The 19,926-nt window shown below is 42.9% G+C and overlaps 1 protein-coding gene across 6 annotated transcripts in view; it reads right to left on the reverse strand.

Annotated features, from left to right (window-relative positions):
• obscnb (obscurin, cytoskeletal calmodulin and titin-interacting RhoGEF b) overlaps positions 1-19,926 on the reverse strand; it is a 625,157-nt gene that overhangs the window by 25,279 nt on the left and 579,952 nt on the right. For all 6 annotated transcript variants that reach the window (XM_041184481.1, XM_041184479.1, XM_041184482.1 and 3 more), the window contains 4 exons: positions 17,392-17,559; positions 16,124-16,226; positions 13,389-13,518; positions 8,694-8,796 (listed from right to left, as the gene is read on the reverse strand). In XM_041184481.1, the coding sequence (XP_041040415.1) occupies positions 8,694-8,796; positions 13,389-13,518; positions 16,124-16,226; positions 17,392-17,559 (504 nt within the window). The remainder of the gene's footprint in view (positions 1-8,693; positions 8,797-13,388; positions 13,519-16,123; positions 16,227-17,391; positions 17,560-19,926) is intronic.

Here is a 19,926-nt window from a genome sequence, read left to right on the forward strand (position 1 = left end):
CTAGGACAATTCTGCCCATTTTGTTGCCAAGGTTATATTGAGTCAGCTGCCTTCCATTTTTTTGATCAATGCAAGAAAGAATATTTATCCAGCATCTGACTTTTTCCTTCTGTGTTTCAGTGGTACAATTTCAGTTTGATTTAGGTAATTTTGTCATTGATTTTTTAATGTACATCTTTTAGGACTTTTTAAGGTTGTCTCTGCCTTTTTTTTGAACAGGAACTTAAAAAAATTCTCATTGGGGACTGGGGTGTGCCTTCAGTCATCTAGGCCTCAGCTTGAATTCTCTCCCTAAATCTCTTTCGCTTCCATTTCTCTCTCCTCCTTTAAGATGCTCCTTAAACCTACCTCTGACCAAGCATTTAGTTACCATTCCTAATTGTTCTTTGAAGTTGTGTCAATTTTCATCCGATTTTTCATCTGTGAAGCACCTTGAGACCTTTTCTATTATATGAAAGTACTGTACACAATGTATGTGCAATTCCTGATGTACTGAAACAGTCCATGCCAACATGTAGCAAAGCCTAGACAACATCCAGGCTTCAACTGAGAAGTAGCAAAGAACATTTGCATCATTTGTAACAGATGCCAGGCAACGACCATTGCCAATAATATAAAGCCTAACCACATCCCCATGACACGCAACGCTGTTAATTTCCTTGAATCACTCACTACCAAAATTCTGGAGGTCACCACTGATCAGGAACTCAAATCTGAGCTAGTCAAATAAATGCCATGGCCAGTAGAGCTAGTCAGAAACGAGATACTTTGTGGTGAGTGGTGCAGCTACTGATTTGCCACCGAAAAGGGCCAAGGGAATAGCACATTGGAGTACTCTTCACTTGCCTTGTTGTGTACAGCTGTAACAACCTCAAGAAACTCAACACCATCCCGGACAAAGCAATCTGCTTGCTTGGCACCCGCCTATCAGTTTAAGCATCTATTTCTTCCATCACTGGCAGCTCATGAATGCAGCAACTTGCCAAGACTTCACAGGATCACAGAATTGTTATGGCACAGAAGGAGGCCACTCAGCCCATCCTGTCTCCGCCAGTTCTCCAAATGAGCTATTCACCTAGTTACATTCGCCTGCCTTCTCCATGTAATCCTGCACATTTTTCCTTTTCAGATAACAGTCCAATTCCCTTTTGACTGGTTCGATTGAACCTGCCTCTACACTCTTAGGCAGCGCATTCCAGACCTTAACAACCTGCTGCATGGGTTTCATCATGTTGCTTTTGCCTTTTTTGCCAATTACTTTAAATCTGTGCCCTCTCATTTTTCTTTCATGAGTGGGAACAGTTTCTCCCTAACTGCTGTGCACAATTTTCAATACTTCTTTCAAATCTCCTCTCAGCCTTTTCTCTAAAGAAAACAGTCCCAACTTCTCCACTCTATCTTCATAATTGAGGTTCTTCATCCCTGGAACCAATGCTATGAATCTTTTCTGCACTTCCTCCAATGGCTCACATCTTTCCTAAAGTGAGGCACCCAAAACTAGATGCAATAATTCAGCTGAGGTCGAACTAGCCCGACCAAGCATAAAATGACGCACAATGACATTGGGCTTGCGTCCTGATGTCATTGCGCACTTGAGCGATATTTTGGTTGGCAGGCGCGCTGCTGACTCTGGTGCACACTTGCCGACAATTCAAAGGCCTATTAAGACCATTAAAAAGGTAATTAATGTAAATTTTTCACTGCCCATCCAGCCTTATGGTTGGTGGGCAGGCAAAAAAGCCAAGCGGCCTTTGCACTTTTTTGGAAACCTCATTCACGGGCAGGATGAGGATTCCAAAAGCATAAAAATCAAATAAAAACTTTATATTTTCATTATTAACATGTCCCTGCTCATGTGACAGAGGGGACATGTTTCATTACATTTTTTTATTATATTTTTTCATATCTCTTCATCTCCCTGAGGCAGCTCTCTGCCTCAGGTAGATCAGGTAGTACGCATTCACGCGCATGCGCGAAGTTCATGCTCGCCTGGCTCACACTCCTCTCCCCACCTGCACGGGCAGCGCTTAGTGCTGCCACTCGCTTTTCACACTGGGCGGACCTTAACTGACCTGACAGCGTGAAATTGCTTTCTAGGCCCGGTTGTGGGTGGTGGTTGGCTTCCCAACCGCCCCCACCCATCCCCACCGAGCCCACACACCAAGGGCAAAATTCTACCCTTGATCCACTTGGCCCATCTCATTCCAAAGAACAAGGTCCAGCAGTGCCTCACCTCTGATTGGACGGGAAACATAGAAAATTTTCCTGAACACAAGCTAGGAACTCTTGCCCTTTCACTGCCCTTTACACTACTACTACCCCAGTCTATATCCAGATAATTAAAGTCCTCCACTATAAATACTCTATTATTCTTGCACCTCTCTGTAATTTCTTTGCAAATTTATTCCTCTATATGCTTTCCTCTAGTTTGTGGCCTGTAGCCCACACTAAGCAATGTAATTGCACCTTTTTTGTTCCTTAGCTCTAGCCAAATAGATTCTGTCCTTAACTCTTCTGGGACATCTTCTCTCTCCAGCACTGCAACGTTCTCCTTAATCAATACCCTCACTCCTCCCCTTTTCTTCATTTCCTATCTTTCCTGACAACCTTGTATTCAGGAATATTTAATACTTCGTCCAGCCCTTTTTTAAGCCAGGTCTCTGTTAAATCCACAATATCATACTTCAACATGTCAATTTGCAATTGTAACTCATCAATCCTATTGTTCGTATCAATGTGTACCAGGACTGCTGGTTGTCACCCTCCCCACTCAAATGCTCTGCAGCTGCGCCTTAACCCTGGCACTAGGGAGGCAACACACCATTCTGGATATGCATCTGTGGCCACAAAAAACACATGTCTATTCCCCTATTGAATCACCTGACACTATTGCTCTTCCAGGCTTCCTTGTACCCCCTGTACAACTGAGCTGCCCATAGTGCCATAAAGTTGGCTACGGCTGCACTCACCAGATGAACCATCACTCTCATCAGTATCGAGAACTGCGGGGCACATCTATAAATGTGCTCTCCACAAAGTTCTCAATGTCATGGCTGCACCACAGTGACACTAGCTGCTGCTCAAGTTCCGAAACCTGGATTTCAAGCTGCCGCAGCTGACGACACTTTCAGCACAAATGGTTATCCAGGACATGGGAAGCATCATGGAGTTCCCACATAGCACAGGATGCACACTCTAAAGGTTGGAACAGCTCTGACATTCTCTGTCAGTAAATTATTTTTCTATTGCTCATAAGCCTTACTACTGCTAATAAACCTTACCACTGGAAACAGTCACCAGCCAATCACCTACCTGCTTTACTGTTTAAAGCCCCAATCTGCTCTCACTGTTTCCCCTGCTCACCAAGTGAAGTCTCGCTCTTTTTGTGCTGTTTTAAGACCTCCCTCTGCTCTGGCCCTTTCCTGTCACTCACCATGTGAAGTCTTGCTCTCTATGTGCTGTTTTAAGCTTTGCTCCGCTCTCGTTGTTTCTCAATGCTCACCAAGTCAAAATATAATTCTGAGTGGAGATATTTTTAAATTCCACCAGCTGCCATGGTGGGATTTGAACCCATGCCCCTACAGCATCAGTCTGGGCCTCTCGATTATTAGTGGTATAACCACTACACCACTATCTCCCTGTTTTTTCAATAACACCTCCCAAAATTGTAACCTCTACCACCGAGAGGGATAAAGATAGCAAATGCATGGAAACACCATTAACTCCAAGTCATACACTGCCCCAACTTGGACATAATTGCAGTTCTGTCACTGTCATTGGGTCAAAAACTCAGAACTCCTTACCATACCGCATAGTGCGAACACCTTCATCCTATGGATGACAGCAGTTCAAATAAAAAGGCCCACTATCACCTTCACAAGGATGGTTAGTAAATGCTAGCTTTTTCAGTAATCCCCATATGCCAAATGCAAATTTAAAAAATATAGATGCACATTGTTGCTGTGCAGGAGAAGAAGCAGAGGAGAGAACAGAGTGAGATGCGAGAGAGAGAGCAGGAGAAGAGATAAGAGGAACAAAGGAAGGCGATAAGAGGGGGGGAAGAAGTGAAACAGGAGGTGAAGGGAAAGGGGAGAGGAGGGATGTGGGATGTAAGGAAGGATGATGAAAGGAGAGTGGTAGTAAAGGAAGGGGTGAAAGAAAGATATAAGGGAAAAAGGAGTGAAGGGGAGAGAGGGGCATGGAAAAGGAGAAGGATGGGGAAGGAGATGTGGGGAGGGGAGGGCAAGGGTCAGGGAGTTGTGATGAAAGAGTGGTTTGCCTCAGCCAATCCCCAACTCTCAAAAGTCCCCACCTGATTCCTGCTGGGTTTCAGGAGGAACCTATCTTATTGTTGACAACTCTAAATTGATTCCCAATGTTCCTGAATCACATTACTGCCCTGAATGGTTCCAGAGATTGAAAACTCTCCCAGTGCCCTTAGGCTCCACAATCTCTCTCACAACGACTCTAGGCCTACTAATGTTCCCGGAAGCCTATCTTAAAATACTGCTCGAGGTTGACACCCCATTCTAGATTGAAGGGCTATTCCTAAAGCTAATAATCCAGTGTTTCTGATAATACACATCCCATAATGACCATTGTATTTATAAAACCTCTAAATTGCATTGAGCAAAGCCACAGAAAGTTCATTTGGTTAATGAACAAAATTGATGGAGGTTTTAAAAAATTAGGATTCCCCTCCGTTACTTTTGTTATTCTCCCTTATATCTCCCTGTCCCTTTCAAAGTGCTGTTGCTGACTGATGAAAGATACAGAAGTGATCAGAAAGGGTTGAACAAGGTTTCAGGTGGTGGGTGAGATGTAGGCTGCAGGTGACTCTGTGGCCTAGATTTTCACCACAATGGTGTGGCTCTCCGTCATGGCGGAAATAGTGGAAAAGTCCCGGTCCCGAACATGGCATTTCCTATTTTTGCAGGGGCAGGACTGGAGTTGAGCCAGGGTTCACCCATATGTGTTTTACAGAGGCAGCTGAGCATTTAAATCATTAGTTTCCTCCACTGAAGTGGTATTTTGGCTGGTCAAGAGTATGAAACCCAGTGTATGCAAATTGGAACAGGTAAGAGCTGGTCTAAATTTGGTAGATATATTGGATAGCTAGGGTGCTCCTTTGGAGATGTAGGGTACTCCTTTGGATATGGTCCCGGACCACCTTCAGGAGGGGTGGGGCACCCTTTGGGGTTGATAAGACATCTTTTGGAGAGGCAAGGCACCCTTTGGGATAGATAAGGCACACTTTGGGGAAGGTAAGGCACCCTTTGGGATTGTTAAAAGTAAACAAGATTGTATGTAAAAAGTGCATAGAAGGCACTGGAGCTGTCAAAAACTGTCAGGCTGTCAAAGAACTGTTAAAGCTGTCAAAGAACTGTTAAATTAATTGGAATTGTCAAAGCTGCCAAGGGATTTAACACTGCTGAGCTGGAAATTTTATAAAGTGTGGAGTTCAATCAAAAATAAGTGCTTGATATTTTATTGTTTGTTGACATAAGCCTGGAGGTTAGCATTACAGGATTTGTGCTATAATGACTAAGTTTACAAGCTAACATCACAGTGGGTGCCTGTTAAATGAGTAGTTTGACTGACAGCTCCAAGCAGTTATAGAATAGAAATGTTAGTTTTCATAAGGGGTTAGTTGAAGGATTTTCCATGTACTAAATTTTGTTTAATCAATGAGAGTGTTTTGTTATTTAAAATAGTGATGTAATCAATATTTTGTGTCAGTATGGGTCCTGAGGTCTGCCCATGGTGGATACTAAGTGAGTTGGCATGGAGGGGGTAAGAACAAAGGGTGGTGTCTTGGAGGCATGGGTTGGCATGAGTTGGGACTAAGTTGGCACAGGGGCAATAAAGGGCCATTGGGATAGGTGCAAAGCATGGGGGTAGTCAGAGGCCAAGGATGGGTGTGGGTAAAGGGCATGTGTTGGCATAGGGGGTATGAGAGACCATGGGAGGTAGGTAGAGGGAAATGGGTTGGCATGGGGGTATGAAGTTCCATGGGAGAGGGCATGAGGTGGTATAGTTTGGCATGGATAGGACATAGGGAGTATGGGGGGTAGGTGAGGGCTGGAGGGCTGTTTTTTGTCTTAATCATTTTTTAAATTAAATTCAACACAGTGCCGTAACATAGAGGCAGGCCTTCTTCCCAGCCCACTTCTGCACCCAGCAGTCTCCACACTCATTCTGGGGGGGCTGCAAGCCCAACTTCAAATCCAGCCTGCCCTCCCGGAACGAAAATAGGAAATGTGGGCCACCATTTCTGAAAGTCGGGTTCATAGAGCTGGGACTTCTCCCATCTCTGCACTCTTGACCCAGGAGGGAAAATCTGGGCCAGTATGTTAGAAAATGAATGCCAAATGGGAGGCATTGCTTTTCCCTTGCAAGATATTTGCATTTTCCCTCTACTGACAGTTTGGCCTCAGTCCTATTGCTTCCACCATCTGATGCCTTTATTACAAAAGTTTTGGCGTATAAGAGTAAGGAAGCCTTGCTGTAATTACACTGGGCTTTGATGAGACCATGCCCGCAGTGTTGTACACAGTTTTGGTCTCCTTTGCTAAAGAAGGATATACATGCCTTAGGAGGGGTGTAATAAAGGTTCATTAGATTTATTTCTGGGATGAGAAGAATATTGTTTAAGGAGAGGTTGAGGAGAATAGGCCTATATTCTTGGGAATTTAGATGAGAGAGGATCGCATTGAAATATATCAAATTCTTAGAGGGCTTGACAGAATAGATGCTGAGAGGCCGGAGAGTGTAGAACTAGTAGTCATAGTCTTGGGATAAAGGGTCAGCTGTGTGGGACTGAGATAAAGATAAGTTTCTTCACTCAGAAGTTTGTAACTTTTGGAATTCTCTACTGGAGGGCTGTGGATGCTCAGTCATTAAAAATATTCACAATTAAGATTTATAGGTTCTTGGGCACAAAGCTGAATCAAGGGATGTGTGGATAGGGTGGGAAAGTGGAGTTGATGTTAAAGTTTTGCAATGATCTTATTGAATAGCAGACCAGTCTCAAGGGGCAATAAGGCCTACTCCTGTTCCTATTTCTTTTGCTCTTGTGCACGCATGCAAAGCCCTTGACCTCAATATTCACTGTATTCTTGCTGCTTTGCATCATGTCTGCATGCTCCTCTCCCATTAGTATCACACCCATCCTCTAATGTCACTTTACCATCTGCTTATGTAGCAGTCTGATGCCTTCCATGTGACATGCACTGCAGTTTATATTACTCCCGTCACTCACTCCTCAATGGCACTCTATGGCAGATAGTTGGCAGATGAAGTTCAACGTAGAGAAGTGTGAGGTGATACACTTTGGTACAAAGAACGTGGAGAGACAGCATGAAATAAAATACTATTCTAAAGGGTGTACAGGAGCAGAGAGTCCTGGGTGTATATGTACATAAATCATTAAAGGTGGCAGGTCAGGTAGAGAGAGCTGTTGCTAAAGCATAAATTATTCAAGGCTTCATGAATAGGGGCATAGAGTACAAGAACAGGGTGGTTATGATGAAATTATATAAGACACTGGTTAACCCTGAGCTGGAATATTGTGTACAGTTCTTGGTGCCACAAAATAGGAAGGATGTGAATGTATTGGAGAGAGTGCAGAAGAGGTTTACGAGAGTGGTTCCAGGGATGAGACACTTCAATTGGAGAAGTTGGGGCTGTTTTCCTTGGAGAGGAGAAGGCTGAGAGGAGACTTGATAGAAGTTTTCAAAATAATGAGGGGCCTGGACGGGTAGACAGGGAGAAACTGTTCCCACTTCTAAACAGATAGAGAGCCAGAGGGCATAGTTTTAAAGTGCTTTGCAAAAGAAGCAAATGCGAGTTGAGAAGAAACTTCTTCACACAGCGAGTAGTTAGGGTTTGGAATGCACTGCTTAGGAGTGTGGTGGAAGCAGGTTCAATTGAGGCGTTCAAGAGGGCATTGGATGATTATCTAATAGAAACAATGTGCAGGGTTACGGGCAAAAGGCAGGAGATTGGTACTAAGTTAAAATGCTCAGAGACCCGGTGCAGACACGATAGGCTGAATGGCCTCCTTCTACACTGCAATGATTTTGTGATTCAGCCCCAAATTCACCTTCTCCTGCTACTTAGCCTCGTCCCTGAATAACATATCCTTTGATCATCCATAATAGCTCTTTCTCCACTTCTCTCACCTATCCTAACCTCCCCCTCATCTTCTGGCCAACTTCAATACCCCTCCCACACCCTAATTCTCATACGACTTTGATTTCAATTCAGCTTTTCCCTCTCAAAGGCCTAAATCCCTTCTCTGTAACCTTCCATCCATGTTGGGCTAAGGCCTTCTGTGTGTTATTTACCAGTCCTGAGCTGCCCATATTTTCTCAATGTGTTCCACAATCCCTCACTTATTTCGTTTGCCAGTAATGTGTCAGATCCTTGAAGTAAGGTTTGTATAAGGAACGGGGCCACAAAATACAGATTTTATATAATTCATGAAAAAGAAACATTTTATAAATCAAAATGATCAATTTCATCCTTATAATTGTTGCCTACTTTCAGGGAAGTCTACAAACTCAACTATTTGACCACAACTGACGATCTCACTTGCTGACAACTAACGACAGCTGCTGGATCAAGATTTTCTCTACACCTTCAGCTCCCAGAACTAGGTTTAGAGTAGCAAAAATAACTACTGAACTTACCTTCAATCATGACAACTTGGTCTCCTTTCCTTTCTGGAATCAGAACAGGAGCCTGAAGATAAAGCTCTGCAACATCTCTGGCTGTACCCAGCTTGTTTGTAACCTGGGAGAATAAAAACACAACAATGCAGATTGTTAAGCATAAAGTAGAACAACAGTATTGTCTCTGATTTACATGTTAAATTATGTTGATCTGTTTCTCCTTTTCCTTGCTAATAAATCTTTGAAGAACTGTATTCTTCTGAATTATTACACAATCCTATATATCATAAAGCAGAATTGTTAAAGCATTTTTACTTTTGTTAGGCTGGAGCCTTGAAGTGAGGAGAAAAAATGGGCCAGGAATGTAGGTGGCAATGTACTGTCAGCAGGAGATTTGGAACCCAGATCTTCCAGAGTTCCACCCATGTTTGGCCCCATGACAATTTCCAGTACTTTTCTCACCCACTAGCATACTGCACTGTGGTGCAAATAAGGAAAATATATTTCCTGTTATGCCCTTAGTGACACTGGAAGATAAGGGACAACAAGGAGTCATGAATGTCAGCAGTGGAGGGGGTGCAGGTTCCTTTGCTCCCAGTGCAGGTATTTTAGGGCTATAAAGTTCAAATCCATGTTTCCAATAGCTTATTTATCATATCTTATATTTCTATACTAATAGGTCTTGGTGTTCTGTTTTGAGATTTAGCCATAATATTAAGAACAACTCTTTCCAAACTTTAGAAGATCCAAGAAAGACAACTGTGAAAGTTTGGTCAATTTTCAAGAACAGAAACAGCTAGGAGGCCTTTCAAGCCCTGAACATAGAGATACATGGAAAAAGAAACTCAAGAAGTATTTGATAAACAATTTCAGGACTGACTTCTCACAGAAAGGGATACAGACAACTAAAGTTGTCAGACTAGTTTAGAACCAACATTCATTCAATGCCGTTGGGGGTGAATTTTAACCTCGTAAGTTGAGTAGGTTTGCAAGGTGGCAGCAGGTTAAAAGAGTCGGAATTGCCATGGTGTCAGGAAGGTGGAACCAACCAGCTGACCTCTGCCTTTAACATCAATGCAATCTCCAAGATGAGAAAAATCCCCATGGGACAGGCAGGTTGGCAATTTAAAGATATTAAATGTCTATTATTAGCACAGAATCATTAAGGCACAGGAGGCCATTCAACCCATCAAGTCCATGTTATTTCTCTGTAGAGCAATTTAGTCATTATCAGCTCCTGATTTCTGAATTTAACAGTGTGCGCATAGGATTCCAAGGTTTTTTGGAGCTTGCCAGGTAAAGCGAGGTGAGAGGATAGCAGGATTTCAGAGGGCTCCATATGCGAAAACAAGAAATGCTTTAAATACTGAGATCTCACACCTGCTTCCTTACTTTTATTCACAGGGCTTTTTTCACTGGTTAAGAGGTAATTTCTACTACTTTGCAGTCTACATTGTTTGATCTACATATCCCAGCTGTCAATCCTTAATTCAGCATGGGAACTAATGATGCAGTTCTACTCTGGACCTCAGATGAGGAAAAAGATGAGCAGCATCAACAACACAAACAACAGTGGGGAGCAGCAGCAGTTTTCAATCACTTGTTGCTCCACAGGAGAGACGGAATAAGCAGGAGGTGATACCGCCAAAACCGGATTCACAGGCAGAGGATAAGCTTCCCTAGCATGACCATCCACCAGTGCCTCAGGTGGTCACAGACATCTGTAGCCTCCATGAAGAAGACTTCTGCCTCCAGGGTCCTAAATCCAGGGAAGGATCAATGGTGGCCAGTTAAGTGCCTGATAGGCGTTTAGTTCTGGTTGACCTTCCCAATGGAGGTGATGCAGGGGTCCCCCCGCCAGTTCTCCAGTCGGCAGGCGAGGTCCACCCCCCCAACCAACTGTCAACATTATATTCTGCCCAAAGTAACTACAGCCCTTAATTCTTTGCTTTTAGCTTCTTCCAAGTGATATTTGTAGAATTTGGAATTTGCTGCCCACAAATGTGTCTTGCAAGTGACCAATGCCATGTTTGCCAAGGCCAGGAATTACATGCACTCATCAACCAGTGAAGCCAATGAGAATGAGCAGGTGCTTGTCTTTGCAGGTCTGGCATCCCACAGGTTAAGAGAGTCAGAAGCTCCACACATGTGGCAATCAAGCATACCCAGATTACCGTGGAGTCTTCATCAACTGAAAGAGCAGGAAGGCACACACTGCCAGTGGCTGTCAAAGAACAGATTTATTGCCCCCATGGCACATCTGTCCTTCACAGTAAACCTTCACAAATATTCACCTTCCATCCTCTCAACATCTTCCATTTCTCATGCTCATGTGTCTTCTTTCCATCCTTGCAGAATAGAGTATAGAACACCAAGGAGAGACAGGGAAGCAAGTGTTTTGAAAATGGCTGAGTTTCAGCATGCCTGTCCATCAGAAATGGTGGTCTCCTTGCTATCTGATAGCAAAGTTAAATAACTCATAGCCATATGATAAAACAATCATGCTGACTTGATGTCAGTAGACACTGAAAAATGATGACTTAATACCCTCCTACCTTTACAGTTCTGACTCATGTCTTTCACCTCCACAAGTACTTTAAGCTTCCTGCAGAAGGTGCTGCAGGAGAAGGACAAAGATTCCTCAGAATAAGTTACTCACTCCAAGGATATACCATCACAGGTCTTCAGCACAGTCTCCACTCAGCAGCCTTCCCACTTCTGCTCAATTAAGTCCGGGGTGGGAAGATGGCCTTCCTGCCCGGATGCTGATTGAAGCTTTTGAGTGGGTAATCGATGCCCACCTAAGGCCCTCGCCCCACTGCTGCTGGTATTTAACCAGCAGTGGATGGTGGAGCTGCGAAGCGGAGAGCTGGAAAAGCAAATCCCTCATTCAAAAGTACTACTGAGGGACCTGGCATCAGGAAGGGGGGGTCCTGAGAGCCACCTCCCTGCCTTTTCTTCCTTCTCCCTATGGTGGCTAGCTACTGCCTCCCTGTAATCTTCATCCCACCATCACTCACCTGAGATAAGAGCAAAATACCTCACTCACCTGAGGCCTGGGTCACTTGTTGATCCCATCCTCTGGTGGGTACATAATTGGCAGCAGCCACCAATCCTGGTGATGTTTCCCAATGGAGGAAAAGCGGGGTTGTCAGGAAACCCCGTGTGAATGGGTCAGAAAGTTAAAATTCAGCCATTGTCTCTGCTGAACTGACAGATGGGAATTTAGTAGTTTCCAAACCTCCAGTTGTACAAGCAGTAACATTCAAATAGTCGTTTGGTAGTACAAAACTTGAGAATTGCTGAAAAAAAAGAGACATCTCATTTTGTTTAGCTGAAACAGGCACAATGTGTGTGCATTTTCAGGGCTGAAGGTTATGGCATTAGACCCGTTCATGAGTTTGTGTGATACACAGCGCGAAATGATCTGATCAGAGTAGCCTGAATATCTGAATTGCCTGGTATATGAATTGGACAACATTTGCTAAATAATCCTCAGTGTGCTAAGAATTACGCTGACAGCCAATTTAAGATTGTCACTCTGGCTTGCAGTGTGGCACATTTGCATGTACTGGAAGCTATGTATATTAATACACAGGATCCTTTTTTTTGGAGACAGAAAGAACATGTACACACATTGTGCCTGTTTCAGCTAAACAAAATAAGTGACACGTCATTCACTGACTCATTCCCCAGGGCAATGCCCTGAACAATCAGAGTCAAGCTGCCTGGTTTAAATTTTAAACAATACTTGGCAGTTGGTGCATTCTCCATGGCAATGCCAACTGCCAACCAATCAGCACTCTCTTCTCAAGCAGTAAAAATTTTTGTTTTGGCCTTATATTGTTATTCTTGCAAAGTGTCCTGATGAGTGCAAGATGAAAAGCTTTGACAGTAATATTCAAGCAGGGCAAATGAGTGAATATGAATTATGAGCAAACGAAACTGAATTTTCTGGAGTTCAAGGGCCGTCTGGACTCCCCATCAGTGAACAGGGACATCTCCACAAATATTTCTGCCTCTCAGTCGCTCAGGTTATTGCACTTTATGATTAAAACACCTAGTCAGAAGTGTGGGAGACCTTGTGGCTCAGTGAGTAGCCTCCCTGTCTCTGGGCCAGAAGCTCCGGGTTCAAGTTCCATTCTAAGACTTGATGGCCAAGGAAGGTGTGTTCTTAATAGAGCCAAACAGGATGATTGTCAGTCCGCAAATCCTTCCAATATCCCTCTCGGCAGGCGGTAAGAGTGGGAGGGTTTCCTGGTCAGCCATACCTCAGAAGGCCCTGCTGTATTTTGCCAAGCATTATCATGGACCAATCCAAAGGAAGTCTATGGTCACCAACGCTCTCTTAGGGCACAGTACCTGAAGAAGGAGGAGGAGTCAGAAGCACATTTAGGTAAGATATTGTGAACTTGCTTTTAAAGTAGCATCAGGAAGTTCTATCTTAGTGAGATCAGGAATCCTGGTGGCGACCATCAGTTTGCCACTCCATTCACTGAAGTGGAACAAAAACCAGATTAGGAAGAGTTCTACATATATAACATGCATATAACATGTGACATCTAATTCTATACTCATACTTGACATGAAGTCAAGCTTCCCAACCTCAAAAGAAAAATGGTTATACTAGTGAACTGAAATGGAGGGTTGTCCTCTTGAATTGTACAGATGAAAATTATTATGTGAGCAATAAGCGTTTTTCATCATACTCACTTCACATTCATAGATTCCAAGCTCATTTTTTTCTGTGTTTTTGATGACCAGCACTGCAACTCCAAACTGCGGATCGTAGAAAGTCTGGTACTTTGTTTTATTTGTTAATGGTGAACCATCAATACTCCATCTTCAATAAAAACAGAATTAATTGTAAATCAATCTAACTAATATTTGAGAAAACTTCAAACAACATCAGTTTTCAATGTAATATTTCAAAACCCAGTTCAGTGAAGAAGAGCCTGAGCCCAGAAACTAGCTCAAAAAGCCTATTAATCAAGCAGGCAGAACAGAAAAGATGAAACTTGGATCCATATGGTTTCTGCTCCATTCAGAAAGTTCCACAAAACTTCGATAAGGGGACACTCATTTAAAACTGAGATGTGAAGGAATTTCTACTCTCAGAGGGTAGTGAATGTCTGGAATTCTCTACCTCAGAGAGTTGTGAACTGAAAATATTTAAAGAGGAGGTAGATAGATTTTTGAAATATCGGTGAGTTGAGAGCTATGAGGGGCTGGCACGAAAGAGGTGTTGAGGCCTGGGGCAGATTAGCCATTGAATGGCTGGGCAGGCTTGAGGGGCCGAATGGCCTACTCCTGCTCCTATTTCTTATGGTACTATGTTCTTATGTTCAAATGAAATGGTAAGTTCCTTCTACTGCCACCCCTGTTTACATTTTTGGGGCAACCTGGGTGCTTTCAAGGGCTACCCTAGGAATCCCGCCAGGTTTGGGCCTGATAGGTCCAGCAGTTTCTATTTTATTCATTTACGGAATTCGGGTGCTGTTGGCTGGGCCACCATTTATTGTCCATCCCTAATTGCTCTTGAGCAGGCAGTGCTGAGCTGCCTTCTTGAACTGCAGCAGTCCCTGTGGTGTAGGCACACCCATAGTGATGTTCAGGAGGGAATTCCTGGATTTTGACCAATTGACAGTGAAGGAACGGCAATATATTTCCAAGTCAGGATGGTGAGTGGCTTGGAGGGGAACTTTCAGGTGGCGTTGTTCCCGTGTATCTGCTGCCCTTCTCCTTCTAGATGGTAGTGGTCGTGGGTTTGGAAGGTGCTGCCAAATGGGCCCTTGGTGAGTTTCTGGAGTGCATCTTGTAGAAGGTACACACATTGCTGCCACTGTTCATGGTTGTGGAGGGACTGAATGTTTGTGGAAGGGGTGTCAATCAAGCGGGCTGCTTTGTCCTGGATGGTGTTAAGCTTCTTGGGTGTTTTTGGAGTTGCACTCATCCAGGCAAGTGGAGAGTATTCCATCACCATCCTGACTTGTGCCCTGTAGATGCTGGACAGGCTTTGGGGTGTCAGGAGTTGAGTTACTCATCGTAGAATTCCTAACCTCTGACCTGCTCTTGTAGTCACAGTATTTATATGGCTAGTCCAGTTCAGTATCTGGTCAATGGTTACCCCCAGGATGTTGATACTGGGGGATTCAGCGATTGAATGTCAAAGGGTGATGGTTAGATTCTCTCTTAATGGAGATGATCATTGTCTGGCACTTGTGTGGCATAAATGTTATTTGCCACTTGTCAGCCCAAGCCTCGATATTGTCCAGGTCCAGCTTGACTGCTTCAGAATCTGAGGAGTCACGAATGGTGCTGAACCATGTACAATCATCAGCAACCATTTCCACTCCTGACTTTATGAAAGAAGGAAGGTCATTATGAAACAGCTGAAGATGGTTGGGCCTAGGACCCTACCCTGAGGAACTCTTGTAATGATGTTTCTTGTGGGAGAGGGAGTAGATTTAATTCTGGGCCTAATGTAGATCCCACCACCTGATCAAATAGTTACTGATTCATATGAGTTAGTCACTATTCCAGAGTGGGTTTTCTAAATCTGTCAGAGACAAAAACAATTCAAACCTTGATCTTTGGCCTGATGCAGATCTTTGGCTGCTCTTCTGGGAGTGCTAGGGTGTTTCCTGAGTTTATCCTGTCTCCTTGAGGGTGGATGGTTCCGTTGTATCACTATGGACAGTTTCACTTCCTGTTTACATGGCCCCATACCCAGACAGGACATGATCAATTTCAAGTGGTGTCACCAGAAATCTAAGCTATGGCATCCACTTTTTATAAAAAGGAAAACTGTTTAATCAGCTGATATATTTATTTGATTTCACTGCACGTCATACATGTGCATAGAATAATAAATCATTTGTCGTGTTTTTCAATTTAATAATAATTTGGAAAATTATTATTGGATCAACCTTTTAATCTATTCTATTCAGTGGGGAAAAATGTTTGTTGGGTCTTTCATTCCTGAGGCCATTCTTGTGAATGTTCACTGTACCAATTCCATGGCTTTAATACACTTTAATGTTGTGATCAAAACTACAACAATTTGCAATTTATATAGCATCTTTAGACAATTATCTCAGAACACATCACAGAGGCATGAGGGAAACAAGTGCCAAGCTATGGAAGTAAATTAAGAGGGGTGACCAAAACCTGGTCAAAGCAGAGAAACATGATGAGGCAGAGGGATTTAGGGAGGTAATGTCAGACATTGGTCTGAGCTTTTACACTGTACAGCTTAAGTCCTGTGAGGCTACTTTGCTAGAACCTCAATTGAGGAAAGCATAAATTGAGTACAATGGTTACTGTGCTCAATCTGTAGCATCACTATTTACCCTTACATATTTACTATACCATAATTTATATGCATCAGAAGATTTTTTAAATCAACTAATGCAAGGACCAAATGTTGTTAAATGAATAAAACTTACCTTATCTGTGGGGCTGGTGCAGCTTCAATAGTGCATGCAAACTGTGTATCTTCATTCTCAATAAATGGGATGTTTCTAAGGCGGCTGACAAACCTTGGAGGGACTGAAAGTTAAAATGAGAATTTTAGCTGACAATTGTAGTTTCCTTCAAATTCAGTGTTAATAAAAAAATATCAAGTTCAGAATATCAAACTTAGCAATCAAGTGATTTCAATTGGGCACTGAAGTTCATTTTTCAAAATTTAACAGTATATTACCTACTTTCGTGTTCATCTACTGCTAACAACCAAATCCTTGAAACCTTTAAGAGTCATTAGTAGTTTTACCTGTGTTGATGAGAAATTAGGGCCTAAAAACTGGCTTGCTCAGGGGAACGAGTCCTGTACTAGAAAGGTATGTCCAAGGATCACCCAATATTTGGTCTCAAAGCTTATTTACATGAGATTGGTGAGCTGGAGTTGCCTGTTGGGCAGTTCGCCAGCATTAGAACTCATCAGGTAGGTTCTGGGAGGGAAAGAGGAAACATTCGGTAGGGACATGCAATGGTTATTAGCACTGCTGTGGAGCTAGGATCAGCAGTCCTCTTTCTCCCAAATCTACATTCAAGCAATACATGCCTTTTTGGTGGTGACTTCCAGTGATCCCTTTAAGGATTGCTGGTTGGGCCATATATAGACCAGACTTTCTGAACATTGTTGCTGTGGCATCAGCTGCATTCTGGGAAGGCCAATTTTAGGAAGGGGACCTGAAATAGCATTAGGCCCCTTACTTAACACACGAAACAGGCTCTGGACACTGCTTTCTCTGCCGTTAGAGAAATGGCAAGTTGCACACTTCTTGTACAGAATGTCTGCCATGATGGATATTCAGGATACTGACATCTGCAAAACTGCCATAGCATTAACTAATGTTTAGATTGAGTTGTCAAGTGATGTCGCTGGTCTAGCAGGAAAATTTCAACCTTTATATTCCTGAGACTTGGCTGACTAAAAAACTGAACTAGTTTTCAGCCAATCAAAAGCTGGTTTTGAATTACATGTTTCTCACCTCCAAAACTGATGATAGGATTTGAGAGGATCGGAAAATAGATAAATATTTAAAATCCAAAAATGCAGAAAATTTTTATGTCTATTAAGAAAAGGTAAAGTTTAAATATTAGAAATAATAAAGGAAGGCCTCAATTTCCACAGCCAATGCCACAGGAGCTACATTTCTTTATATATAAAATTTTTGATGTTTAAGTGAAGGAGATTGTGATCTGTTCCTACCTTGTACAAGAATCTTTCCAAGTGTACTGGCATTTCCTGCAGCACTGGCTGCATAACACATATACTGCCCTGAGTCGGCAGCAGTAAGGGTATCCAAGATCAGTGTGCAGGAGCCATCTTCATCCTCTATTATAATGTGATGTGGGTCAACCTCCACGGCCTTGCCATCTAGTATCACAACATAAATATAGGTTTTGCAAAAATGCTCAGGGGAATTAACAATAATGTTTTGCAAAGTCATCACTAGACATGAAACAGGTATCCATTTTCTATTAGACAGAAGCAAATCATGTTGATTTAGACATTTAGCTTTGTTTAAAACTACAAAAAACCTTAAGTACAGGAGAAAGCATAGAAACATTTTTAAGCATGATGCTAGAATTGCGAGATTGCAACTACAATAAAATATTGAGCAGGACACTGTTTAAATATAAGGACTCTCCCATTTAAGATGCCAACGAGAAGAAATTTTTTCTCTGAAGAGAGCTGTGAATCTTTGGAACCCTTTTCCCCAGAGAGTGGTGGATGCAAGGTGAATGAATATTTTTAAGGCAGAGCTCGATAGATTGTAGATTAACAAGAGAATCGAAGGTTGTCGGGGGTAGACAGAATGTGGAGTTGAGGTCACAATCAGATCAGTCATGATCTTACTAAATGGCTGAGCAGGCTCGAGGAGCTAAATGGCCTACTCCTGCTCCTAATTCATATGTTTGTATTTAGGCTGGGACTCTTTTCTCGAAAAAAGAGAAGACCAAGAGAACACTTAATACAGGCCCAAAATTATGACGAGGTTCAATAGAGTGGACACAGAATAACATTTTCTATTTGCGAGTGAATCCGATAAAGGGGGTATGAATATAAAGTAACCATTAATGGATAAGATAAAGAATTTAAGAAGAGTAAGGGTGATAAGTATATGAAACTCACTGGAGTAGTTGAAGCAGGTACCAAGGATTTAAGGGGAGGCATGATGCATACATGAGAGAGAAGGGAGTAGACAGATTTGGGGCAGGTAATAACAGATAATTAAAAAAGGAAGAATATCACATAAACAGTTGGGCTGAATGTATTATTTCAATGCTGTAAATTTTACTTCAGGGCAAACTGACTCAATTGTACTAAAGTTTGTGGTACATTCAACCTGTGGAAATGCATTGAAATGAAATGTAACAAAGAGGGAATCAGTTGGCACAATAGGTTTGAAAGCAGACCTTTTACCTAGATTTAGACTCAATCAAGGCTGATGATATGGAAGTTTCCTCCTTTTGTTAACTGTAAGGGTCTACATGAAATTGTTTTGGTTAATCTAAACTTAGACCTTAGTGAGCACATCTCCCAACACTTTTCACTTATGTTCACAGCAAGCAGACAGTTCACAAAAGCAGATGTGGCCTCCTATAAAATGAAGTTTGCACCTTTATTAATGTCATGAAAGCCATAGAGTGAAATAAGATAACTTTTTGCTGAGTTTCTAATGAAACCTTGGCCAGAATCTTGCATTATCGCTGGTAGGAGCTAATGGAAGCAGGAAGGGCATGTCCTTGGGCTGGATGGCCGAGTACCAGACTGGTGGTGAATCCTGCCATCTTCCCGACTCAGTTAGGTTCTGGGCGGGAAGGCCCATGGTCAACCTTCCTGCCCCGCTGCCAATTGAGGCCCTTAAGTGACCAATTAATAACCACTGATGAGCTTCATCTCGCTGCCTCTATTAACACTGGTATAACCCAGCTGCAGGTGGGCCTATTGCTATGTGGTGGGCACAACAGGTAAACCCGTGTGGCCAGCTTGTCACTTCTGGGTTGGGATGGAAAGCGGGGTCTCTTGATCAAAGGCTGACTGACTGGGCATGAGGAAGGGGTGGGCTCGCTGAGCACTGCCCTCTGCCGAGCCCCCTGCATCCCTCTCCTGCAACCCATAACTCACGAAGCTACCGCACACCTACATACCTGTGGCCTGGGTCTCTCTGTGATCCTGGGACTCCAGTTCCTGTCATTCTGGCAGCACCCATGGCCTCCCCAGTGGTGCTGCTGAGCACAAGGGTTGCTGGCCTCTGATTGGCTGGCAGCACCTAATAGGTCAGACTTCTTGCCCCAGGGTTTTGATTCCAGGGGAAGGGCTGCTGCTGGCATGCTAGTGCCTGATTGGTATATGGTTTGACAGGACCTCCCAAAAAGAAGCAGCACTGGTCTCTTGCCGGCTCTCCAGCTGGCAAGTGAGACCCCTTGCATCTCAATAGGATTCTGCCTTATATGTGTGTGATGATTCAACAGAGATTCTGAGAAAAAGTGCAAAGCACAAACTGAAGGCCCCAGATCTGCTGACCTATTATGACTTTTTTGAAATTTAGGCTCATTTCAAGATTAACAGATTATTTTCAATCATCAGGAAATAAATATATTAAAATATTCTCACAAAAAAATAGATAAGGTGAAGAGTGGTCTTTTGGCCATCTAGTACTTTTTACTTATCTCACCCATTTCTAATGATGCACAACTATATGGTCAATGTGTCCTGCTATAAAGCCATGTTGAGAAT

Source organism: Carcharodon carcharias, chromosome 3 (genome assembly GCF_017639515.1).
Source record: "Carcharodon carcharias isolate sCarCar2 chromosome 3, sCarCar2.pri, whole genome shotgun sequence".
Taxonomy (NCBI): domain Eukaryota; kingdom Metazoa; phylum Chordata; class Chondrichthyes; order Lamniformes; family Lamnidae; genus Carcharodon; species Carcharodon carcharias.